The sequence below is a fragment of the Equus przewalskii genome, chromosome 6 (assembly GCF_037783145.1).
Source record: "Equus przewalskii isolate Varuska chromosome 6, EquPr2, whole genome shotgun sequence".
NCBI lineage: Eukaryota > Metazoa > Chordata > Mammalia > Perissodactyla > Equidae > Equus > Equus przewalskii.
In genome coordinates this window covers 4,299,297-4,325,238 of record NC_091836.1, presented here as the reverse complement: position 1 = coordinate 4,325,238, position 25,942 = coordinate 4,299,297, and the positions used below count along the sequence as shown (strand labels likewise).

The 25,942-nt window shown below is 58.8% G+C and overlaps 1 protein-coding gene and 1 long non-coding RNA gene across 5 annotated transcripts in view; both read left to right on the top strand.

The window, feature by feature from the left end:
- Nucleotides 1-8,361, top strand: part of MLLT1 (MLLT1 super elongation complex subunit) — a 58,161-nt gene extending 49,800 nt beyond the window's left edge. For both annotated transcript variants that reach the window (XM_070622724.1, XM_070622722.1), the window contains 6 exons: nucleotides 255-342; nucleotides 2,348-2,456; nucleotides 4,862-4,961; nucleotides 5,225-5,296; nucleotides 5,516-5,587; nucleotides 5,709-8,361. In XM_070622724.1, the coding sequence (XP_070478825.1) occupies nucleotides 255-342; nucleotides 2,348-2,456; nucleotides 4,862-4,961; nucleotides 5,225-5,296; nucleotides 5,516-5,587; nucleotides 5,709-5,837 (570 nt within the window). In that variant the 3' untranslated portion in view covers nucleotides 5,838-8,361. The remainder of the gene's footprint in view (nucleotides 1-254; nucleotides 343-2,347; nucleotides 2,457-4,861; nucleotides 4,962-5,224; nucleotides 5,297-5,515; nucleotides 5,588-5,708) is intronic.
- A 16,512-nt stretch (nucleotides 8,362-24,873) lies between these two features.
- Nucleotides 24,874-25,942, top strand: part of LOC139083806 (uncharacterized) — a 33,757-nt gene continuing 32,688 nt past the window's right edge. For 2 of the 3 annotated variants that reach the window (XR_011540761.1, XR_011540759.1), the window contains exon 1: nucleotides 24,874-24,990. This is a non-coding gene — a long non-coding RNA (uncharacterized lncRNA). The remainder of the gene's footprint in view (nucleotides 24,991-25,942) is intronic. The other variant, XR_011540760.1, reaches the window with a different exon arrangement.

Below are 25,942 nucleotides of genomic sequence, written 5' to 3'. Positions count from 1 at the left end.
ACCGTGGTGTCCTGGGGCTGCAGGAGGAGGCAGGCGTGGGCCGCCTGGACGGGAAGTCAGGGTCTCAGGAGCATCCAGGCTGCCCTGTGGGCCTCCGGCCAGGCTCCTTGGGGTCTGGCGCCCTTGGGACCTTTCCAATGTGGGTCTGGGGAGACCCGGCTGGGTGCCCCGCCCCTCCTCTTGGGACTGAAAGGTTCTTCTTGTCTTCTCTCCCGTTGCCCCGCCCCCCCCCCCCCCCCCGCTGCGGGGTGAAGTCCGCCCAGTCGAGCCCGTCCAACTCCAGCTCCAGCTCTGACTCCAGTTCGGACTCGGACTTCGAGCCGTCTCAGAACCACAGTCAAGGTGCGTGACGAAGGGAGATGGGGAGTGTCCTCGTGGGAAGGCTTACTGCTGCCCCCCAAGCCCCCCGGAGGCCACGGGGGTGCTGGGCTTGTTAGTGACTCAGAGGGCCTCCCAAGTGATTTCCCAAACTCATTGGCTGGTGGGGGGCTCGCTGCATGCCAGAATCTCAGCACACGCCGAGTCTGTGAGCTGCGGCGCTGCCAGAGAACTCACAGCCTAGCCCAGGGTAGGAGACCGTGGGGGAGGGGGAGGATCCAGAGAGCCTGGAGCTGTCGGGGAGGGGGTGATGGGGAGAGCCTAGAGCCGTGGGGAGGGGGTGATGGGGAGGGCCTGGAGCCGTGGGGAGGGGGTGATGGGGAGGGCCTGGAGCCGTGGGGAGGGGGTGATGGGGAGGGCCTAGAGCCGTGGGGAGGGGGTGATGGGGAGGGCCTAGAGCAATGGGGGAGGGCCTAGATAGATGGGGGAGGGGGTATGGAGGGGGGCCTAGAGCTATGGGGAAGGGGGTAATGGGGGAGGGCCTGGAGCAATGAGGGAGGGGGCACCGGGGGCAGCTTCTGCTGAGGCGGAACTTGCCCTGGGCATTTCTTCAGTTTACGGCTGCTTTCCCACACTGAGCCCCAGAGACACATGTCGGTAGGTCTGTGGAGGCTCAGGGAGTCTGTGTTAAAAAGCAAAATGGAAGCAGATCACTTGACTGTCATCCAGGTGTGAGAAGTGCTGCTCCTTCTGGTGATCTTTGGTGTCTCTGGTGTCCGTCCCTGGGCCCTCAGATATGCCCCGTGCGTGTGGCAGGACCCTGGAGCTGTGCTGATGCGGTGTTGGCACTGGGGGTCAGTGGAGAAGGTCCCTTTCTGATTTGGCCCTACCCATGGCAGACACCCTCCTCCCCAGCTCCTCCAGAAGGAGGCTCATCTGGCCACCACAGTGTCATTTCCCCTGCCCGGCCCCCACTCACCCCTCCGCACTGCGTCCTAGCACAGCCGGGTGGGGCGGGAAACGCTCTGCTCCTGCTGTGTGTGTGGCTGGCCCTCGGGTCAAGGCCCCAGCAGTCTGCCTTTCTACCTTTTCCCTGCGGGGGAAGGGCATCAGGCCCACCTGGCTGCGCCAGAGCTGGGAGGACCTTTCTCAGGTCCACGGTGGGCTTGGGTGGGAGTGGGAGGCAGCCAGGCCCGCCCTCACAGGGGAAGCATTTCTGCTGGCACACTGGACTGCGAGTCTCCCCCCACAGCCTGGAATCCTCTTTTGAGGGTTGGGGAGCGCTGGGGGAGGGGATCGTATTGGGGGGGGTCTGGCCTGCAATTCAGCTGCGCAGCCGCCAAGGGGGCTGGGGTGCTTGAAGCCCACACTCTCTCCAAGGGTTCTTATCTACGGGGAAGGGAGGGGGAACCTGCCGAAGCAGGATCACATGACCAAGGTAATTGAGGGCTTTGTGTCCCTCTGTTGCCTTGGTAACAGGAATATAAACCAAGATGCCGTCTGTAGGGGACTGGAACCGTGTGCCTCCGGAGAAAGGGGAGGACGGGGGGCCAGGGGCAGCGGAGGGGGTTGCTGAGGGGCTAGGCAGGCCTGAGTAGGGGCGCAGACTGGTCGGGGGATTCTGTGGCCCCGGCTCCGGCCTCCTCACCCTCGCCGGCCAGGGCTGGCTCGTGCTGGCTCTGGGCAGAGGCTCTGATCTCCGCACCCACAGCAGAGGGGGCTGCTCCTCTGGCTTTGGCGATGGAGGGGGCCTGTGGTCTTGCCGGGGCCCAGGGGCCAGAGGCCTGCGAACAGGGCCAGGAGGGAGGGGGGCGTGGGGGGAGTCAGAGGGTCCTAAGAAAGGGGGCCGCCACGGGGGCAGTTGTTGGAGATGGCCGGCAGGCCCCACCTGGCCAGAGGGACCTCCGAGGTGGGTCTGCGTGGCTGTGTTTCAGGGGTTACGGTGTCGAGCAGCTCCGTGTGGCCCTGGGGGTGGAGGGGGCCCTGTGAGACTCAGACAGATCTGTAACCCCCCCCGACCCCCCCGCAGGGCCCCTGCGCTCCATGGTGGAGGACCTGCAGTCCGAGGAGTCCGACGAGGACGACTCTTCGTCAGGCGAGGAGGCTGCCGGCAAGACGAACGCAGGACGGGACTCCAGGTGCCGGGCCGGGCCGAGCGGGCGTGGGGGCGAGCCGGGGCCGCACACGAGTGTCCCTGGCGGATGGCACTGCGCGTGGGCGTGAAGGGGGCCTGGGGACCGTGCGTTCTCTCCTTTTCGGTGAAGCCGAGGGGCCTCAGGTGGCATCCGTCCTCCTGTTGCTGGAAGGGGCGGGGAGAGAAGCCCGGTCACTGTCAGCGAAGGGGCGAGGCAGTGCCCCGCAGCCTGGGGGCCCGTCCTGGTCCGAGGCGTGTGGCAGGGGGCCTGGTTCCTCTGCTCTTGGACCAGGGGACCTTTTCCCCCTTCCCCACATTTGTGGCATGGGACGAGGACAGACTCTGAGAGCTGTCTAGTGACCCGCAGACACCCCAGCCTGGGGAGCAGCCATGGCCACCCCTGGCCTGGGGAAGGCAGAGCGTGGCCTTGCCCCAGGGTGGAGTGAACCGACGTGCCTCCTTCGGACACCTCCAGGTCCCCAGCCCCTCAGAGTGGGCCCACTTCAGGGACAGCTGTGCTGTCACCCTCCAGCCCGGAGCAGGTACTGGCCTGGGCCCTGGACCCTGCGGTGTGGGCAGACACGGGGTCTGCAGCCCTGTCGGGATGCAGCCCCCTCCTCTTGCTGAGGCCAGGGCCTCTGGGCTCAGTGACTCCCCTCTAAGGCGGCCGGTCATGGGTGCCAGGGGCTGGGGGCCTCAGGGGCTCACGGGCGCTCTGTGTTAGTGTGGCCCATGAAACCCAGCACTCTGGCATGGGGAGAGTCCCTCGCGAGCTTCCCTCCGCACACGCCAGCTCTCTCTGGGGCCGAGGGTGGGGACGGCGACCTCGCTGTGGAGGGAGCAGGGGGAGTGCCCGGGACAGGATGGCGCTCCCCGCCCTGTTCGGTGCTGGCCACGTTCAGGGTGGACTCCTGCTTAGACACCAGGAGTAGGCAGCCGAGAGGATTGGCAGACGTGCTCCCATCTTCTGCCCCGGGTGGGCCTCCTGGGCACTGCGTCCATCGTCAGGGAAGGGGCCACACAGGCCTCGATGTTGGTGCTGCGGCTGCTCTGTGAGCTGCAGAGCCCCACCTCGTCCTGGGCTGCCACCTGGGGAGGCCCAGAGTCTGCCATGGCCCCACTGCCCCCACTGCCACCTGCTGGCCCCGGGGAAGAGGGGGAATGAGGGGTGCGCAGGGCGGTGAGCCACGCCTGGGCCCCGCTGACGCAGTCACATCACCTGGGCAACGAGGGGACAGACGCCTGCCTTTGCCCAGAGTGATCCGGGGCCGGGCGGTCGGGGAGAGAGCCTCGTGCTCGTTGTGGAAGAAGGTTTCCAGGGGGCCGGACACCCTTGACCTTGGGGGAGAAGACAGGAGCCCTGAGGGCGGGGGCCCTGGCCCTGTGTTCACAGCGAGGCCTGTTTCTGGCAAAAGGGGAGAGGCGGCGAGGCGGGGTCCGCCCTCTTGGTGTGTCGAGAAGTGGCATCGTCAGGGCTCCCCTCTCTGGATCAAGCCCCCAGTGTCCCCGAGGGACTGGGGATCCCAGACGGAGACTCTCCCCGAGTGTGTCGTGTGTGGCCAGCCCCCAGGGGAGCAGGGGGAAGGCAGGGCCGTTCCAGCTTTGGGGGGGCTGTAGGGGGTTTTGCTCCCTCTCCCACGCCCCCTTGCTGTGCCGCGGAAGCTTCTGGAAGAAGCTGAAAGAAACAAGCCAACATGTTTTGTGCAGTCTGGGATGGTGTGAGAAGTGGGACTGCAAGACAGAGGGACTTTGGGCGAGGGTGATCGCGCCCTCCCCTCCCGCGACAGCAGTGGCCTTTGTTATTGCGTGAGAGCCCATCCTCGCGTAGTTTTCTCAGTGATCTCATTTGACAGCTGAGGAAACGGAGGCAGAGGTGGAGGACCTGTCCGGTGCCCTGCCCAGGGAGGTTTGACCCCGAGCCGCCACAGACACACCAGTCAGGGCCCCCAGGTGGGGACCAGCCCCCGAGGGCGCTGATGCTCCTGGCTGCGGCCAGCTGGCGTGGGAACTGCCCTTCCACTCAGTGACCTGCGGGCAGAAGCGCATTAAGGGAGCGAGACCCAGCAGCCCTCGTCTGACTTGCAGGGGCATCACGCCCTGCTGCTGTGGCCCCGAGAGACCCTCCCAGGGTGACAGGAGCCCACAGGCCCCCGCACAGCCCCTCTGAGGATGTACATGCTGCTCTTCGGGCTGTTTATCCCCAAGGGTGGCCAGACATGTCCTTGTTTCTTTAAGTCGCCAGGAGAGCCCGGCGAGTTGCTCTCCCTGGGGGAGCGTGGGACCCAGGGTGTCGGGCACCCGCTTGTCCCCCGGGCTAGGGCCAGGTGTCATGGGGTCTGTTCCAGAGCACTGTTTGCTGGCTAGGCCCCCGGGTGGCAGATGCCTGATGGGCGCCCTGTCCGCCTCCAGGTTAAGCTTCAGTGACAGCGAGAGCGACAACAGTGCCGACTCCTGCCTGCCCAGCCGCGAGCCACCTCCCCCGAAGAAACCACCCCCACCCAACAGCAAGGTGAGCCCGGGGCTGCTCAGGAGCTCGCCGGAGGAGGAGGAGGGCTCTCCGGTGGTCAGGTCCCTGCCCTCCACGTCCTGGAGGTGGGCTGAGGGGTCTCCGAGGGTCTGAGGGTCGTGGGTGCAGAGGGAGGGTGAGTGGGCCCGGGGCCACAGGCTGGCTCCGAGCCATCAGCAGCTGCTCTGGGGGGTCGGAGGGCCTCTGGTGGGCTGGGGGAGAGCGTGTGGGCAAGAGCTCAGAGCAGCCCCCGGTTCGCCTTGCAGGCGTCTGGGCGGAGGAGCCCGGAGTCCGGCAGCAAGCCTGAGAAGATCCTCAAGAGGGGCACCTACGACAAGGTGGCGGGGCTTGGGCAGGGCAGGCAGCGGGAGGGAACCCCGGGGCCCCCAGAACTGCTTGGAGCAGCCACCAGGCCCATCAAGGCCAGGCGTGCTGTGGTGCTGGCCCTGGGACTCAGGCCCCCCTCGTCCTGGGGCCCTGAGCTGAGGTGGGCGCCATAGGGCTGGGCAGTCGGGCCAAGGCCGTCTGCCACCCGCTGAGCCCGCGTCTGCCCGCAGGCCTACACGGACGAGCTGGTGGAGCTGCACCGGCGACTCATGGCGCTGCGCGAGCGCAACGTGCTGCAGCAGGTATGTGGCGGAGCCCTCGCCGTCCTGGCTGGGACACGGGTGCTCTCAGACGAGTCCCCTGGGGTGGGGCTACCTCAGCCCGCCTCCTGTCCCCTGAAGCCACCCTGCCACCACCTTCCAGATCGTGAACCTGATCGAGGAGACCGGCCACTTCAACGTCACCAACACCACCTTCGACTTTGACCTCTTCTCCCTGGACGAGACCACCGTGCGCAAGCTGCAGAGTTACCTGGAGGCGGTGGCCACATGACCCTGGGCCGGGTGCTGGGCCCCCGTCACCGGGGTTCTGGGAGGCCACGTCCAGGCCCCGCCTGCCTTCCTCTCTCTCGACTCGCCCGCCCGCAGCACTGCCTTAGCGACCGCCCTGTCCTCGGCCCACACGGCCAGCTGCACTTTCCTCGACGGCTCCCGGCCGGCCCTCCCCACCACCTGGTCGGGAGCCCTAGGGCTGAGGGGGCCCGGGCCGGCACTGCTGCTCCCCGACACTCAGGGGCCGTCACCTGGGCCCCCCTTGGAAAGCGGCTTATGTTGAAGGCAGCGCCAGGCCTCCCTCCCAAAGGGGAAGCCACGTGCCCGGTGGCGGGGGCCTCACCCGGCCTCAGGATCCTGCTCCGTGGCGGGCATGTGGCACAGTTCCACTGCCCAGGCCTCTCTGAGCAGCCGGGGTGCCACCTGCAGCCTCCCCAGATGGTTTGGAACACCCCCCCCGCTGCCCCAGGACACAGAGGGCTCCGGCTGTGTGTGTGCGGCCACGGGGCCAGGCTGGGCCTCGGCTCGTCCCCCGTGGAAGCCGGACGCGGGCCCTCTGCCGGCTCTCACTGTGCTGGGACTCCGTGCTGTATAGTTGTCTCTCTATTATATATATATGTATGCACTGTAGGTACAGAGCGGGGTCCGGGGTGCGTTTCCGTGGCAGCAGTGCACGTGGGGGGTGGGGGGTGCGTAAGGCGGGACTTGTAGGTTAAGATGTCTCCTCTGGTGGTGTCGTCGGGCTGGAGGCCGAGCCGGGGCGCCAGCTGGCCCTCCGCGGGCTCGGGAGGAAGCCTCCCTCTGTGGTTCCAGGGGCGCCTCGTCCTCCGGTGAACACTACGTGGGGGCAGCAGGTCCTTGGCGCCGAGGGGCTCCGAGCTCCCGGGCTCCAGCCAGGCGCAGGCTGCGGCTCGCGTCCGCCCCGCGGTTCGGCCTCCTCCTCCCATAGGATCCTCTTCCTCCTTCCTGTTAATCGAGTCTTCGAACTTTGAACAAAATGAGCTTTTGCCAAATAAGGTGGGATCGTTGGTGGCGCTTTTTGAGGAGCGTCAGGACTGGGAGCCAGCTCGGGCGGCTGGCTGGGTCCTCCCGGGCCGCCCGCCCCTCCCCGCCCTGCAGTTCACGCCGGTCCAGAGCCCGGAGACTCGACTCCTCGCACGCCTGAAATTCTCCAAGGGCCAGGCCGTTCCTCCTTCCAGGGCCCTCCTTCCAGGGCCCGAGTGCCCTCCCAGAGTCAGCCCCCTTGGTGGGGCCCCTGGGGGCCTGTTGCTCGGGGTCTGTTCCCCCAGTCCTCCACTCAAGGCTCCTCCAGTCGCCCCCACTTTTGCCCAAACAGGATGTGGGGAGAAGGACTGGGGTCCGGAGGTGGGCTCGCCTTCTCTCCAGTCCCGTCAGCCCCTGCGCCCCCAGCTCCTGTGTTCTGACGTGGGGAGCGCCACGCTTCCCTCCCTGTGGTCCTTGGCTCTCGTGTCCCTGCTCCGATCTGTCTGTCAGGCGGACCCTGAACGCTCCGGGGGGAGGCCTGCCTCCCAGGCTCCCCCGCACTCCAGCCTGCCTGGCGAGCTCCCCAGAACTCGGGGAGGCCTCAGAGCTCTCAGGAGGCCGCCGGCACTCCTCGCCGTCTGCTCTCATTCTCTCCCAGCCCCACTGCCTTGAGGTATTAGGAAGAGGGCAGGCCTGTGTGGCAGGCTCCGTGCTGTCACTGTCCCCTTCCCCAGGCAGGCCAACAATACTCCAAAGTGGGCCCCCCTTCTTCTCTGGAAACTCTCTACGACATTGGACGGAAGGAACGGGCCTGCGGTGGGCTGCTCGGAAGGCAGCAGCTCCCTGGCACTCTGTGCTCCCAAGGGCGCTGGCCTTTTTCCTTCACAAGGATCTCCTGCGGAGGGCTGCGGTGACCCGGGCAGCCCCTGCTCCGGGGCCGGGCTCTCCCGTCTGGCCCTTCCTGCTGTCTCCAGGGCCTTCGGAAGCACCAACCCATTTCTCAGTTACCTCCTCCGGCCGGAAGGCCCCAGCGCTGTCCTCCCTCGTAGCTGCCCTGGGCCCCCCACTGGCCCGTGACCACCTGATGGACGTGCCGGGCAGCCAGGGCCCCGCTCGCAGCCGCCCCGGCTGCTCCTCCACGCCCCCCGGCTGCCCGGCAGCTGGGCCCCCGAGGGCTCTGCGGGCGCTTCCATAGGAAGGGGCCGCACTCCGTGAGTCGGCGCTTAGTGTTCAGCCCCCTGCCCCAGTGCACGTCCCTGTGTTCTGCTGTCTTTGAGCAAAGTGTAAACCGACGCCCGAAAGAGGAGGTATCGAATACCTTCCTCGCCCACAGGGGTTTTTACGAAGAATGTGTCTCACTAGGAACCAGGACACTCATCGGCCCGAGACCAACTCCTGGATAAAAGGAATAAGGAGAATCGTGTTTGTAATAAGTTACAGGATTGTTTCTGTCCTGGATTTTAAACTTTTTGTTAAATTGTGAAATTATGGAGGAGTTTTATAGAAAAAAAAAGTGAAATAAAGTCAGATGGGAAAGCAGACTTCCGCATAGAGCCTGGTGTGTCCGCTCGGTTCCTCCTGTTGTGGAGTTGGTGGAGGGAGCACCAAGAGCCGTGGGGCCCCTTGTCCCCTCTCCCTGTCCCAGATCAGTGACCGGGAAGAGAAGAAACTGCTGGGACCGAGCCTGGTGGGCAGCAGGAGTGAGGATGGGGAGTGTGAGCATGGTTGGCGTCCTGGAAGAGTAGAGATGGTGTCACCAGAAATCCGAGAGGGCGAGATGGTGGAGAATTCAGCTTCATGTCCCGCTTCTCATGGTACCTTCTTTCCTTGGAAGTGGCAGCAAGGTCTGGGTTGAAAAGCAAACTTGACTGCACAGGATGGGCGAGTGGGAGGATGGATGGATGGATGGACGGACAGATGGACGGGTGAGTGAATGGGTGGGTGAGTAATGTGGGGTAGGAGGATGGGAGGATGGAGGGATGGGTGGGTGAGAGGATGGATAGATGGAGGGATGGAATGGAAGGGTGGATGGAGGGATGGATGGATAGGTGGATTGATGGGTGGATGGATGGATGGGTGGGTGGATGGATGGATGGGTGAGTGGGTAAGTGGGAAGATGGATGGGTGAGCAGGAGATAGATGGGTGGGTAGGTGGATGATAGACAGATGGATAGGAAAATGTGGGAAAAGATACTATTTGACGGGAGCCAGGCTTCCCATCTGCCGGTTTCCCCTGGTGGGTTTTGCTCTGGACTCTGGCAGAGCTGAGTGAACCTCAAGGAGACAAAGCTCTCGCGGGCCCCATTTAAAGCAGCTCTGTCCACTCTGTGGGCTCTGGTCCCACTGGAGGAGAGGAGTCCCATTCCTGAGTGGTCAGAGTTGCAGGTCACTACCCTCTGGCTGCCTGACCTACGAGTGCTGCACCTAATTAAGATCCCTTGGTCACTCGGCAGCTGGGAGACGAGTGGCCATGCCAGGGTGCTCAGGGGTGGTTCCTCTCCATTCTGGTCGTAGCCACAAATTCCACTTCCAGCATCAGGGTTGTGGCCCCCCTTGCCCATGGCTTTCCTACCAGAGAGAGAGTCTCGCGTCTTTTGGGACAGTCTCCGGAATGAGCTCCTAAAGTAGGGACACAGTGAAAGAGGGTCTAGAGTGGCTCCCACAGTTCCCGGAGCCCCACGATGCAGTGGAAGGACTACTTGCCATGTTAAAAATACAACGGGGCTCAGTCCAGGCCAGGCGCTGTGCTAACAATGACCTCACAGACTCCACAACCAATCGGTGGATGAGGTTGGCTCTGCTGTCAGGATCCGCATCGACAGATGAAGGAACGGCATTGAAGAGCTGACCTGCCTAAAACACTACAGCCAGTAGGCGCATTTCCGAGACTCGAGCCCGGGTATGTGTTGTTGTTGCTTGTGACAGTCAGAATTTATTTGCATCTGCCCACATAATTACCCCTTGTAATTACTCCTCCTTTCTTTCCATGGTTCCTCCTGGGATCATTGTCCTGAAGCCTGAAGGATTCTCATTAGTAGTTCATTTAGTGCAGTGATGAATTCGCTCCACTTCTGCTCATCCAGAAACACCTTCATTTCATCTTTATCTTTTTTTTTTTTTAAGATTGGCACCTGAGCTAACATCTATTGCCAATCTTTTGGGTTTTTTTCCTTCTTCTCCCCAAAGCCCCTCCAGTACATAGCTGTATATTATAGTTGTGGTCATCTTTATCTTGTAAGGATATTTTCGCTAGGCATAGAATTCTGGATTGGCAGGAATTTCCTTCCAGCACTTTCCAAGCTCAGTCCATCATCTTCCGGCTGCCATTGTTTCCACTGAGCAGTCAACCGTTAAGTTTCGTTGCTGCCCCTTTCAGGATAATGTCTCTTTCATCTCCTTTTCTTTTTGCCTTTTAGTCGGAAACAGCTTCATACGTTTTGGCGATTTGTTTCTTTTATCAGTGGCATCTCTGTCCCTTTTAAATGTTTCTTCAAACCTTAAATTTATATTTTGCTGACGCATGCACAAGTCCAAGGTTCCAGTCTCTGTGTCTGAACAAGGCATAGCTCCTCTCACAAATGGTGGCAAACATACACGCTTTTTCCTTAATATATTTTAGAGTTCGTTCCAAGTTAGTCTGCTGTGTAAATGCACCATAACTTACATCACTAGTCTTACTGGTGGGCACTTCACCGCTTTCCCTCATTCACTTCCGTGACACCACAACTACGTGCGTGCAGGTGTGTGGCTGGATCTGTAAGCAATGGCTTTGGCAATGGACTTGCCTGTTTTTTCTATTGGGTTTCCTGGTGTTTGCATTTTCAGGAGCTTGTTCTGGAATATGAAATGTAACCTTTGCAATCTATTGTATTTCCCCGGTTTGTATTTCGGTTTCGTTTATGGCGTTTCCCCTCATGCTGAAGTCTTATATTTTTACGTATTAAGCTTTTTTGGGTTTTTTTCAACAGCTTTTGGGTTCTTATTCCTTGTCTAGGATGATCAAAAAAAAAAAAAAAAACAGTTCTCTGATGGTTTCTCCCAGGAAGTTAATATTTTTCCTTTTTCTTCCCTCCCTCCCTTTTTTTCTTTCTCACCTTTCAATTTGTTCCATCTGGAATTTATTTTGCTGTGAGGTAGGGCCCCCATCTTATTTCTGTAATAGCTACACAAGGCAATCCACCCCCATTTATGGAATAATCTGTCTTTCCTCCACTTATTTGAAAGGCCGTCTTTGTTGCATTTACTCAGTTCCCATGTACGTTTGTGTCTGACCCTGCATGTCTGTAGATGCCCTATCTCTGGGCCTTCAATGACCACTGCTTTGTAATTTGCATACTATCTGGTGGGGTGGGTCCCCCAGCATCCTTCTTAAATTTCCCAGATATTCTTCCATGTTTGTTTTCCCATATGACCTAATCAGCTTAAGTTTTAGAACATTTTTCTTTATCTCGTTGTGCTGAAGTTTCACGTTAACATTCTGTTTTTAATTCCAATTTTTAAAAATGTATCCTGGCTGGCGTTTGGTGGGGTCCTGGAAAAGTCTCAGCCGTTATCTCTTCAGATGCCGCCTCTCCTCCTTCTGGACGTCCTACGACGTCGGTTGGAACCTCCGGGGTTCACGTTTCAGATCTCCAACCACCTCCCATTATGCGTGTGTTACACCTTCTGTAACGGTCCCACAGCTCTTGGATATTCTGTTCCTTTTTCTTTTTTCTTAAGTCTCTCTTTCAGTCTTTCTTCTCTTTGTTTTCCAGTTTGGAAGGATTCTATTGACATATCTTCAAGCCCCCCGATTATTTCCTCAGCCACCTCCAGTCCACTGAGGAGCCCACCGAAGGCATCTTTGTTTCTGTGACGTGTTCTTGATCTGCAGCGTCTCCTTTTGATTCTTTCTTAGCGTTTCCACCTCCCTGTTTACCTTGCCCACCTGTCCTTGCGTGCCGTCCAGGAGGGCCCGCAGTGCATTCATCATAGTCCTTTTAGGTTCGCAGTCTGATGATTCCAAATCTCTGCCCCATCCGGCTCTGGTTCTGATGCTCACTGTTTCCTCAGACTGTTTTTCGCCTTTTCACACGTCTTGTCATTTTTTGTCGGAAGCTGCACGTGATATCCTGGGTAAAAGGAACTGAGGTAAACGGGCCTCTCTGGTGAGATTAGATGGTTCTCTGGCTCAGAGTGAGTCTGCATTCACAGTTTGCTGCAGCTGCAGGGGTCCTAAGCTAAGACTTCTTCAGGAGTCCTTGTTTTCATCTCCTGAGCTCTGCGACCTTCACAAGTGCTGCTCAGCTTTTTTTTTTTTTTTTTTCCACCTTTAGCTGAGAGGTAGGCTGGAGAGGGCTGGGGCTGAGTGCTTCCTTCCCCGGGTCAGTTAAGCTCTGAGAAACCCCACTTCAGTCAGGCTCCCGTAGAATAGTTTCCCTTGCGGGCAGGCCTTTGTCAAGGAGAACAGAACACTCGGGACGTCTTTCCCGAAAGTTACTCTCCCCGCGTCCTGCCAGAAGCTCCAGAGAGTCTGTCTCAGATCTTCACCGTGAAGACATGGTGGGGCTCCTGGAGGGAAAACTCACAACCGTGTGCACCCCACTCCCCCCACCCCCACAGGCTGGGTCTCCAGAGAGTCCAGAAATTAATCGATTGTCCCTCACAGCAGTGCTGGCTCCAGCGGGGGCTTCTGCTCCCAGTGAGCATGAATCCTTCCCTCTCTGCACCCACCGCTCTCCCATTTTGGGGGTAGTGCTTTGCTCTGTGACCTCACTTCTCTGATGGGTCTAGGAAGAGCTGTCCATTTCCAGTTTTGCAGCATCTTTCTCGTGAGGATGGAAGTGATGACTTCCACGCCCTTGACCTGTCAGGCCGTCAACCACTCTATCCAACTCCCCGTGTTTACTTCTCAGGTGCGATTTCCTGGTGTTTCTCCAAGGAAATGGCTCTGTTTCCCTGGCTCTAAGTTCTTCTGTGTCCAGCCTCTCCTGAGAGAGCCGTGCTCTCTGTCTGAGCCACAGAGGCCCTGCTCTGAAGCGCGAGCACGTCTGCGAGCTAATTCTTCTCTTCTATGGGGGTTGGCTGCAGAGCGAGGTTTCATACGCACCCTTTGAACCACACGCCTCCCAGGCGGTTCTCATGAGCCTGATGTGTGAGCCCCTGGACCCCGGCCACGTCCTTACGTCAACGGGAGCTGGTGGCAGCCCTCCCCGCCCTCAGATGCACCTGTGGGCGATTGCGAACCGCCGGGAGACGCTCCTGGACCATCTCGAGACGATTCCAGCCTGTGCAGCAACCCCTCAGCCACTCAAAGAGTGTGCATATTTTTCAAAGTCACAGAAGCCTGAGAGCCTTCCCACATCAGTTTTTGACTCTTCTGGAGCCCTCGGTGCGAAACTGCTCGCCCACCTCAGCACTAAGGACGTTCCGGGCACGGGCAATGCTTCCCGGTGTGGGAGGCCGCGCTGGGCACTGTGGGGGGCTGAGCGGCACCCCCGGCCTGCCCCCACCAACAGCCAGCGGCACCCCTTCCCCCCGGGCGTGACAACCACAGATGTCTCTAGACACTGCCGAGCGTCTCTGGGGGGCAGGACCACCCGGGGAAGAGCCAGCGCTATAGTGAAACCATTTTATTCTTTGACATTTCCATTGAAAACGCTTCCCCAGACGGGGGCATCTTCCTTAAAGCCGGGCCCCTCCCTGGGAGCAGTGTCCTCTCTCTAGAAGGCAGCTCCTTGAGGCTCAAATAGGAGAGAGGGAGGGAGGAGGTGGCAGTGGTTTCCGTGGAGAAGGAAGCCACTGAGGCCTTCATGGCTGCTAGGATGCTGCGTTAAAGCTCTCACTCTCATCTTCGTACATCTTGGCCGAGTGGTGTCTGAGCAGCAGGAGGCTTTGCTTGAGGACAAGAGGTGCCGGTGGCCCGTCCCGAGGCGCCCTGAGAACGTCCTTCCCACACTTGGCCCCCCGCAGGGGGCGGCGGCCTGCGCTGCCCGTGAGCCTCACTGGAGGAGACGCTGGTTAACAACGCAGCCCCTGGAGGCCTGTGGCCGGGAAACGGCCTTTTCACTAGCACCCTGGGGTCTCGGGCGCGTGCGAACCCGCCAGGAGCCCTCCACGGCCCGCGCCCGCTCACCCAGCTGCCCCCCAGCCATGGAGAAGTCCTTATCAAGGATGGCCCACTGGACGATGTTGGCACAGTCGGAGGTGACCTCTGCGTTCACGGCGTCGATGCCCTGACGGATGAACTCCATGATCACCGGGTCCCCGTCGTCCACGATGTCCGACAGCCTGGTGGACTGGCTCTTGAGCTTGCGGCAGAAAGTGATGGCTTCGCTGGTCAGCACGTGCGTCCCGAGGCTCCCCAGTGTCCGCACTGATCTGGCACTGTCGTCCGGGGATGAGGGGTCAGGTGGACCTCCCCTGCCCCCACCACCAGCTCCCGCAGCCGAGGGCTCACCCTCATGGGTCACGTGTCCCTCTCACCTCGACTTGGGAGGCCAGGGTCCCCATCCTCATTGTACAGAGGAGAAAACAGAGGCTCGGCCCCAGAGACCCTAGGGGCTGGGCGGGCCAGACTCAGCTCCATCTGCCGTTTCACACTGCTGGTTCCGGGACCGGGGCCCACGCTGGGAGGGGACGGTCCCCAGGCGCACATGGCCCCCTGCTCAGAGACAGTGTAGGGGGACAAGATGCACCCCTGTGAGAGCACAGTGCTTGCTGAGGGAGATCTGAGACAGTCTTCTCGGGTGAGCATGACAGGCTCCTTCTCTGGGGTGGCTGGAACCCCCCACACAACAGGGTGTGGCCAGCGCCCTGGGCCTGGTACCCAGGACCTGGTGCTGAGCGACCGACCAGTCGCCTCTCCTCTCCCAGCCTCGGTTTCCCCATCTTGAAAAAGCCGCCGTCCCAGATTGCTGTGAGGCTCAAAGACAGCCCCAAGGCACCTTCAGCGTGAGCAGGGCACACAGGTAGGGGGCGTCCTGGCCCACCAGCATGACCTAGCGATGGGGACGTGCCTCTTCACCCGCTCCTCGATGGGGTTTGGATTGATCTTCTCACCCGGAGTGTGATGACATCTGGATGTGGAAAGAGGGAAAGGTTGTGTCTCTGAAAAGCCACATCAAGTCAGCTCTGGTGAGGGCTCGGGGTGGGACGGGGGATACCTTCCCAAGGCAGGCCCCCTTGCAAGGGGGCTTCTGGAGCCCAGACAGACAAAGGATGCCCCTTTCTCCAACCTGGACTTCAGCGCTCCCTCATCCTTGTGCTGTGTGCAACCTGCACCACTGGCCACGGCAGCCCTGCGGAGCCCGGCCAGTGGCAGAGAGCAGCTTGCGGCCCTGTCTCACTCACTCACCCCCGTCGTTGCCCATGACAGAGGAATTCGTCAGTGTCCAAGAAGCCCAGGTCCCCCGTGTGCAGCCAGCCGTGGAGATCTATCTTCTCCTGGGTACTCTCCTCGTCGTTGAGGTACCCCATGAAGACGTTCCGGCCCCAAATGTGGATGCTCCCAATGTCCTCCTCATCTTTCTGCACCTGTGTGTGGGTGCCGGGGAGAGACTTCCCGCAGCTGGGGGCAGAGAGGGGGGTGTTAGACATGGCCAGACACAGACCCCCACCAGGGTGGGGACACCCCTGCTCTCTGCCCCTCTTCCCGCATGCACACAACCATTCAGATCCCAGGCCTTGTCTGTCTGTCTGTCTTTCGGCTCCCAGGGTCCCAAAGATCCAAAGTAGGGGGCAGACGGAGAAGAAAGACAGGGCATGGGCCCCCAGGGCGGGCGGGCCTGGCTGAGCCCCGACTTGAAGCCAAGCTCGCAGTGCACACGGACGCGCCACACCACCCAGCCCTGGCCACCGGGAGCCCACAGGCGAGCAAAGGGGACGAGGCAAGAAGCAGATAAACTCAAGACACCTTTTGGGTGGAACCGGTTGCTGTTGAAGGTGTCTAGGCAGGACAGAGAACAATTACACAATCCAGGGAAGAATGAGGGGTCTCACTAGCCTGTCATCTCCTCGGAAAGAGGGGCCGGCGCGTCACCTCTCAAAGCTCCAGGGTCCCACCAGGCCACCTGGACAGCAGTGCCCACCCGGCCTTCTCCCCAGGCTGTCTGGAAACTCAGGGCGGGGCCTCAGAGCTGGCCTGGCCGACACCCAGGCCGCACCCTGCATGGACTGAATTGTGTCCCCCCCAAGTTCCAGTGTTAGAAGCCCTAACCCCCCGTGGGATGGCATTGGGGATGATTAAGTTTAGATGAAGTCCTGAGAGGGGGGCCTTCCTGAGGGGATCAGCGCCCTTTAAAAAGAGACCCCAGGGGCCAGACCAGTGGCGTGGTGGTTAAGTCCGCACGCTCTGCTTTGGCGGCCCGGGGTTCACAGGTTCGGATCCCAGATGAGGACCCAGCACCGCTCGTCCAGCCACGCTGTAGTGGCGTCCCACAGAAAATAGAGGAAGATGGGCACAGATATCAGCTCAGCGACAGTCTTCCTCAGGCAAAAAGCAGGCCACGGCCCAGGAAGCAGGGATTCTGACGTTCAGTGTGACCCCAGCGTCCTGACACTGCTGGCAGGCGGTGATCAAACAACACATGTGCAGTGCAAGAATGGGTTTCCTAGAAACTGCCATTGGTCCGTGGAACGGGAACTCTGAATGCCACCTCCCAGCTGGCCGACGGCCTTGGCAAGTCACCTCTTCCTTCGGGCTCCGCCTGTCTCCCTTTCTGCCCTTGGGACATGCGTCCCGGCCTTGATGGAAGTTGCTTCCACCTCCCCACAGCCCAAATCTCTCTCGGGATGGTGACAAGACTCTCCCCTCGCCCAAACTCGGCTCAGGCTCCTCTGAGCCCGCTTCTCGACTAGACCTCGGCCATGGGCCCTAAGGACTGCGGACTCTGAGCACAAACAATCTGTTCCTCCACTTCCCCACCTCCAACACACACATGTGTGCACGCACACACACACACGAGACCTGAACAAACGTGGGCATCATTTCTAACAGCTCAAGCCTGCATCCCCAGGACGGCTTCCTTCCCTAAAGTTCCCGCCTGAGAAAGCTCGGAGCCACCAGGAGAATTTACTGTCTGTTCCAGCCTCAAAGCCGGTCATAGGCAGACAGGCGCCTGCACCCGCTCTTAGAGCAGTCGCTTTAGGAAGATTGCAACAGAAGCTCTTTCTTTGCCCTTTGGATGCAAATCTACCCCCAGAACTGTCTCCTCAGGGACCCGAGAGCCATCTGTTCGAAATGCAAACGTTTCCCATCCTCGTGGGAGGAAAAGGGCCCAAGGACCGTGTACACGCTGCTGGCACCTGCACCCTCGCCTGCCTCCTTGCACCTACGAGAGGTTCCTTTCTCCTGCATAAGCGCCACTTAACAAGCCCGAGTGGCCCGGTCACGTCAATGCACCCGCTTCCTGCTTTCTGTGAATTTCCACTTGCCGGATTGCCCCAGTCCCCGCCATGCCCGACTCCCTCGTGCTCCCTCTGAGGCACCGGTGACCTCTGCCCAAACAGCAGTGGAGTCCCGTTCCCCGGACCCCTCTCCCCGCTCCAGCAGTGTTAAATCTGTCACAGACTAAAATCTGCACACGTTGCCTCAACTAGTGCCAGACAAGTAGAGACACTGAGACACAGAGAGACACAGAGACAAGTAGAGACAGAGAGACACAGAGACTGAGAGACACAGAGATAAGTAGAGACAGAGAGACACAGAGAGACACAGAGACAAGTAGAGACACTGAGACACAGAGACAGAAACACAAGACTGAGAGACACAGAGACTGAGAGACACAGAGACAAAGAAACAGGCACAGAGACAGACAGAAACAGACACAGAGAGAGACACACAGAGACAGAGACAGAGGAGAGAGAGAGAAGATGACACAGATAGAGAAAGAGACAGAAAGAAAGGGCAGGAGAAGGAGAGAGAAAGAAGGGGAGAGAGACAGAGCCGGGGGCCGGTTGTGGGGATTTGGGGGCACAAACTCAGGTTTTGTCGCTATTTCCAAATCTTCTCCGTTACCAAGAAAGATTCCCTAAGGACCGCAACCAAACCATTAACAACAAATGCGGGGGCCTAAGACGGGCACGAGCACCGTGAACCAGGGCTCCCACCGAGCCAGCTCTTCGCCAGGCCGGGATGGGGCCAGCGGGCTCCGGACACCAGTTGAGGTGCCGTTCACAGTTTTAAACGGCTCTGAGGAATTCCGAGAAGGATAATATTTCGTGACACGCGAAAATGACATGAAATTCAAATTTTCGTGTCCACAGCGTCTTCCATTTCTTCATTGAGAAATCTGCAGAAATTTGGGGGTTTTTTCCCCCTAAGTACCTACATGACTGGCCTCGGTCTTGCCTCCTGGCCTGGCGCCTGAAGCACTTCCTGTCTGATTTTCTGCGTTCAGAGCAAACACACCCATGACCCATGTCTCATCATGTTATGTCAGTGACCTCGTGTGCTATTACTTTTATTGCTGTAAAATCCACATGACACTTGCCATCTTAACCACTCTGAGTGCACAGCTCAGCGGCATGAAGCACATTCACATGGTTGTGCCACCATCCCCTCCATCCATCTCCAGAACTTTCCATCTTCCCAAACGGAAGCTCTGTCCCCATGAAACACTGACTCCCACCCCTCCCCCAGCCCCTGGCCCCCCATCCACTTTCTGTCTCTGTGGCTGTGACCCCTCTAGGGACCTCCTGTGAGTGGACCACACAGTGTGTGTCCTTCTGAGTCTGGCTCATGTCCCTGAGCATCACGTCCTCAGGCTCCACCCATGCTGGAGCAGGTGTCAGAATCCCCTTCCTTTTTAAGGCTGCGTAATATTCCAGTGCACGGATGGAGCACATCTTGTGTATCCATCATCTGTCGATGGACACTCGGGGTGTTTCCGCTCATGTGCTTTTAGTGGCTCTTTAAGCCTCCTGCTCTGGCAATTTTTGCCCCCTAATAGGAGTGGGGTGTCTGCCTCTCACTCCCCCACAACACCAGCTCCCATCTCCTCCATCCCCTTCGCAGATGGGGAAACTGAGGCCCAAGGAAAGGAAGGACTGAGATCACACAGCCAGTTGGGGGGCAATCCAAGGATTCCAGTTCTGGGCTGAGCCCCCAACTCAGGGAGACCCCTCATCGGGCACCCTCCCCAACCTCACGTGCGCCCACTGCACCATGGAGCTGGGGAGCTCCCCTCACCCTCAGAGCTTCGGGCTGGGCGAGCTAGAGTGCTCCGGCCACGCAGATGGAGATCCACACGTGAAAGATCTGGGCCCCCGTGTCGCTGAGAGAGAGGTGGCTCACCAGGACCTCCCGCTCCTCCGGGGGACACTTGTAAGACAGGCTCCGGGCAATGGCTGCTGTGGCCCAGGTGATCTGCAAGGCTCTTAGCCGTCACCTGCAGCCGGTTTCATTCTCAACCCTACGAGCTCTCCTGCGTCCAGATGACACCCAGAGCCACAAAGTCACCTCCCCCGGGCCCCTCCTGCCCCCTCCTGGCGCGACACTCACGTTGTCATGGCTGAGCATTACGGCCTTCAGGGGGCCCGTGGCCGCCAGGCTGTAGACCAAGCTACAGCACTGGGTGGGCTTCTGGGAGTCGATGACCTGGTCCAGCCTGTCGTCCGAGACGCTGCCCGCCAGGTCCAGGAACCCCCTCCACTGTGGAGAGACGGGGGGCGGGCTCGCAGGGGTGAGGCTCCTGGTGGCCCCCTTGAGCCCGAGGCCTCCACTCCAGGGGCCACGGCTTTCCACCCCGACCTCCGGGAGGACGTAGGGAATACAGGTTCTGCAGCCGGGTGCGGATGTCCTCCTTGTACTGGACGATGGCCTTGAGGTGCTTCAAGTAGCCTGGATCCACCAGACATGGGGGGCTTAGCGGGCGCAGGACATGGAAGCAGTGACAGCCAAGCCCCGAGCCCCCCACACTTCTTCCAATGGGGGGTCCCCGATCTCCTTTTTATTGTGGCAAAATACACACGAATGGAACATTTAAACCGTTTTAAAGTGGGCAGTTCAGCGGCATTTAGCACATTCACAGTGTTGGGTGACCATCACTTCTGTCTCCTTCCAGAACATTCCATCAACCCCCAAAAAGAAGCTCCAAGCCCATGAGCAGTCCTACCCTCACTCCCCTCCCCCACTGCCTGGTAAGCGCTAATCCTATTTCTGTCTCTATGCATTTGCCTATAATGGACATTTCCCACAAAAGGAATCACACAGTATGTGGTCTCTTGTGTCTGGCTTCTTTCACGGAGCAAAATGTCTCTAGGTTCATCCGTGTCATAGCGTGTATCAGGATTTCCTTCCTTTTCAAGGCTGAAGAATATTCCACTGTCTGGATGGACCACATCGTGTTGATCCATCATCCGCTGATGGACACTTGGGCGGCTTCCCCCTCTCGGCTGCTGTGAACCATGCCACTACGAACACGGGTGTGCAAACACCTCTTCGAGACTCGCTTTCAATTCTTTGGGATGCATGGTACACGCAGAAGTGGGCTCGCCGGATCACAGGGTAGTTCTATTTTCAATTTTCCGAGGACCCTCCATACTGTTTCCTATTGCGGCTGCACCAGTTGGCATTCCCACCACCGGAGCACACGTTGGATTCACTGAGGAATCATTTCCACGCCGCCGAGGTCACCTTTGTTTGAGATGGACTGTTTTATAAACCTCGACAAATACATGGTGGTGCGACCACCACCTTCATCGAGACCCAGAATATTCGCATCATCCCCAAACGTTCCCTCAGGCCCCTTTGTGACCAACCCCCTCCTCTCAACCCGGCAACCGCTGATCTAATTTCTGCTCCACGGCTTTTCTTTTTCTGGGGCCGCGTGTAGACGCCATCACACAGAACACAGCCTCCCGTCTTCCCATTCAGCACATTTAAGATGCAGCCACATCATTTCATGTCTCGAGCGTCCAATCCTTTCTGATGCTCAGGGATGTGGATAAACCACTTTTTCTTCTCCAGATTGTGGAAAAACAACTGGGTCCTAGTTGGAGATTTGGGCTGTTTCCGGTTCCTGGTGACCGTGAATAGAACAGCCACAGACATTCACGTGCAGGTGCCGACGGATGTTGTCATTTCTCCTGGGTACACACCCAGGAGGGGAACGGCTGGACCAGTGAGTAGGTGTTTGTTTAACCTGATAAGAAACTGCCAGGCTGTTTTCCAAAGTGGCCTCACCATCTCGCGTTCCCACCAGCAGTGAAGGAGCATTCCGGTTGCTCCACATCCTTGTCAACACTTGGTATTGTCTGTTTTTAAATTTGAGTCGTCCAAGTGGGTGTGTTGTGGTGTCTTTGACTGCATGCTTCTGTCCACGTGTGGTGGGTCCTTTTGGGGTCCCCATTTTACAGGGAGTTGCTGAGGCTGCGGCACAGGCAGGCACTGACCCCAAGGTCTTGGCTGTACCATTGCTGGCTCCTTATGCTATAGGGTTATAGGTGTATGAGGGAGGGAAGAAAAGGTACACAGCCTGGGGCGGCCGAACAGGGGTGGGCAGGACTCAGATGTCCACCTCCTCCGGGTGCCCCATGTGCCCGTGGATCTCTCACCACTCCCTCGCTAGGTGGGAGGGCCACATGGCAGGAACAGCGCACTCCTTAGGGGGCCACTTCTCAGGGGCCTCAGGGACCATCCCATCCGTGGAATCCACAGTTCCGAGCTTGCGGGTGACAACGGGATCCAGCGTCAGTGACCTGGACGATTTTCCGCAGCTGCCTGTCGGTGTCGACCACAAAGATGTTCACCTCCGAGCTTTCGGCGATGATCTGGCAGGATTTTGGGGAGTTGGTGCACACGATGCCAACAGAGAAGCCTCTGGAAGTGGAAGCCAAGAGGCGAGGGCCTGCTGGTACATGGCAGCGCTCCCAGGAGGCCCGTTTTGCCCAAAGGGGAGACAGCAAGTCCCTCAGGTGGGGCATAGAGTGTGGTAGACTTACCCCGGCACCCACACGTGCCCCGTTTGAAGGTGGGACTCTAGGACAGCCCAAGCTTGGACTCTGCCCTCCATGGGGTCCCCAGTGGTCTGGACGGGTGGAGGGAGGGCTCAGTGCTGGGGAACCCTGAGGAGTAAGGAAGGCTTCCTGGAGGAGGGGGCATGGGAGCCGGGCTTCACGGGATGTATAAGAGTTTACCAGGTGGAGAATGTCAGGAAGAGTGAGCTGGGTGGTGCCCACGGCCGGGCCCTCGACAAATGCCACTGAGCACAGACTAAATGGCAGTCGTTCTCTGCTCCCTGAACTGGGGACTCTGCTGGGACTCCAACAGTCTCCAGAGGGGGGATGCGCCTCTGCCAGGCTGGCAGCTTCCTGCCTCCATGTACCCTGGGGAGAGCCCAGGTTCCTCTTACCCTGCCATAATGGCCCCGATGCTGGCGATGACCCACTCCTCCGAGTTGAGGCCTATGATCCCCACGCCGTGGAAGCGCTCCAGGCCCAGCTGCAGGAGGAGGCGCTCGTGAGGGACCCAGACGCTCAGCCAGCGCCCGCCCCACCCGCCCAGGAGCCTCAGGCTGAGGACCCCGGGCGCCCTCTTTTCTGTGGACCATTTGTGCTTCTGTTCTCAGACAAAATAACCCATTCGCCCCATCCTTAAGCCACCATAGATTCCTCTAGAGCAGGGGTTCCCAATGGGGACGATTCTGCCCCCTGGGGGGACATTTGGCGACATCTGGAGGTATTTTGGGGGAGTGGATGCTGCTGCCATGGAGGGAGTAGGCACCAGGCATTCTGAGGAACAGCCTCCCATGCAGGGGACAGACGCCACCCCAGAGAATGATCTGGCCCCAAATGTCAATAGGACTGAGATTGATAAACCCTGAGAAAATATAAGCAAAATGTCCCCTGGCATTTTTACGCAGCAATATTTGACAAAACCAAAGCAATACTGTGCACAGGTTATCGTTGTTCACGAAACTACACATCTTGACTATTTTGCCCTGTCTTTAAATGTTTCTCTACGGTATCCAATGTAACACCCCTGCAATAGGGTGTAGTACAGAAATGTCATGATTTAATGATCCTCCCGATACTTAGGTGGGTTCTAGTTTTTTTCCCCCCAGTTTTATCAGGTAAAGTGTTGGGGTGAACATCTCCGTAGCTGCAGCTCCGCCTCTGTGTGTGATTATTTGTGCCAACATCTGACTTGAAAATTCAAGACGGCGTACCACCCATTGGTCCTGGCACCGGGTGATTCCATCTGATCCGGGTGGGGCCTCTCCCCTCCACGCCAGACTCTGGGATGCAGCTGCCCACGTGTGTCCTCATCAAAGAGGCGTCTCAGATGCCACGTGGCCCGAATGGAATGGCTGGTGGTACCCCCGCCCCAGCCTCCCTCCATCCCAGTTCACGGCAGCTCCGACCTGCATGCGGCACAGGCCAGAGATCTGGGTCACCCTCAGCACCTTTCGTTCTCTTGGACACACAACCCGTCAAGATACGCTGCCACCTCTGCCTTCAGAATCTACTTCTCATTCCCTCCCCCCCTACCATCCAGGTCGACACCATCTTCATCTCAACCGTCAACTCTCTCTCTGTTCCCACCCGGTCTGTTCTCCCCGCAGCTCCCACCAGAGGGCGCCCTGGAGCCCCTGAGTCAGGGCCCACCCTCCTCTGCCCACAACCCTCCAGGCTTCCCCTTCCCTCAGGGGAGAAGCCAGAGTCCTCCCTGCAGCCCCGCAGGCCTCTCACGACCTGCCCCGTCCCCTCCCTGCCCTCCCTCCTCCCTCTTTCCCCCTCCTCCCTCTGCTCCAGCCACACGACCTCCTTGCTGTTTCTCCAACACGCCAGGCATGATCCTGCCCCAGGGCCTTTGCACGGCTGTGTCCTATGTCTGGAACACCTTCCCCTAGCTCACATCTCATTTAAGTCTTTGTTGCAATATCACCGTCTCTCAGGGAGGCTCTCCTTGGCCACCATATGTTAAAATTTCACCCCCCACTCATGGCTCATCTACCCTCTTCCCTGACTCAGTTTTCTCCGGATCCCCATCTACTTACCGCATAATTTATTCATCTATTACATTGATCAGACAAGTCCCTGACGTCTCTTATCCCCTTTTCTAATCTGAAAAATGGGCGTTCATTCATTGAACACACATCCGGGGGGCTGCTGCTGTTCCCGATCCTGGGGGCCCACAGTTGAACGGGGCAGTCGGGGCCCGTCGCCCTCATGGAACCGCCCGACGAAAGAAATCAACGATACAACCAGGGCACCAGGTGGCGCTGAGAGCTGGGCAGAAAACGTTAAAAGGAGCTGTGATGGAGAGTGGGCGGGGGTGGGGGTAGCCAGGGTGATCACGAGCCCCCTCGCTAAAGAAATGAGCCACACTGGAGAAGGGGCACAATTCATAATAACGATCGTGAGAAAAGCAGCTAACGTCGATGCAATCCTTCGTGTGTGTCAGGGGCCATGTGATCCCTGTAAACTCACTGAATCCTTGTAGCAAACCTTTGTGCTATGTGCTATGTGCTATTATATTTTATTTTATATATAAAATATACGTATTTATATATTTATATTTTAATTTTATGTTTATATATAATACACATTATATATAATGTATATTTTATATATATTTTATTTTATATATTTATATATAACATGCCAATACAAAAATAATACATTTTATATTAAATTAAAAATAAAATGTTAAATGGGTATGTTCATATATAAATTTTTACATTTTTATATTATACATATATAAATACCTACCTATTTATATGTTAAATCCCTATTTTACAGATGGGGAAACTGAGGCACGTGAGGCTATGTAAATTTTTTTAACAAACAAGGCCACGCATTTAATGTATATATCTTGATGAGTGAGGCTAAGTAATTTGAGCAGGAAAACGCGGGTATTGGCGGGGCTGGGATTCGAACTCAGGAACTCAGGCAGCCTAACAACAGAAACCAGCCAAACTAAGGACGCAGAGGGGACGTGGGCCCGAGCGGAAGGGAAGGAGCAGCGCGCAGGCGCAGCAGGAAAGGAATGGTGAGGACGGAAGGGGTGGTGCGCAGGCGCAAGAAGGGCCCGTCGGAGCGGAGCGCAGGCGCAGGAGGGGGGGCGGGTCGGAGCGGCGCGCAGGCGCAGGAGGAGGAACGGCGCCGCGCGCAGGCGCAGAAGCGCAGGCCGGCCCTTGAGAAAGGCATTGGCAGTACGCCGGCGCTGCTCGTAGTACTCCATGTAGGTGAGCAGGTGCCAGCCGTTGCTGTGCTTGCAGCCGAGCGCGACCAGGGTGGTGCACCTGATGGCCGTGCCCATGACCATGTCGTGCACGGTGAGGGGCGCCTCGCCGGCGAAGGAGTTCCTCTCCTGCCGCAGGTGCACCTCGCCGTGGCGCCGGCTGGTCCAGTAGCGGCGGCCTGCGGGCCGGGGAGGGGGAGGCTCAGGGGCGGCCGGGCCCCGGTGGGAGGGTAGGGGAGAGGAGGGGAGGGACACGCCGGGGCTCAGGGGCTGGGCATGCGTGGCTCTGATGGAGGCAGAGGCGGCCGGAGAAAGTGGGGGGCGAGTGGGAGGAGGGGGCGCAGGGATGGAGGGAGAAAGGCAGAGATGAGCAGGGAGATACGGGAGAGGACGCAGGGACAGGTGCACGGACGGATGCCCCCAGCAGCAAACCCACCAACAGGCAGGCAGCTCGGTAACAGGCTGCTGTCCCTGCCGTGGCCCCACGAGGACCAGGCGCCTCTGAAAACTGCTGACCACCTTCCCAACCCCCCTCCCCTACTCCCATCCCGGCAGAGAGGCAGCACCCCCCGACCCCGTACACACACACAGTCCTGACCTTGCTCATCCCTGAGGGGCCAGACCCCCACCGTCAAACTGGCCTCACTGATGGCCTCCCACCAGCCACACCCAGGGCCCGAGGAGCCCCCGGCCTCTGGCTTTCATCTCTGCCCCGTGAGCTCTCTCCTCCAGTGGACTCAGTATCTTGGGTGAGGACGGTGTCCAGAGTCCCTGCGCCTCTGTTCTCATGGTCTTGTCGACGAAAATAATGCATAACCAATCTATAAATGAAAATTTGGGTGAGTTTATTCTGAGCTAAAGTGTGAGGATTATAACCCAGGAGAGTCTTTCCACAAAGGAACAGAGCACCCCAAAGAAGTGGGGGTATACAGGGTGGTTGTATACCCTCAAAGAGG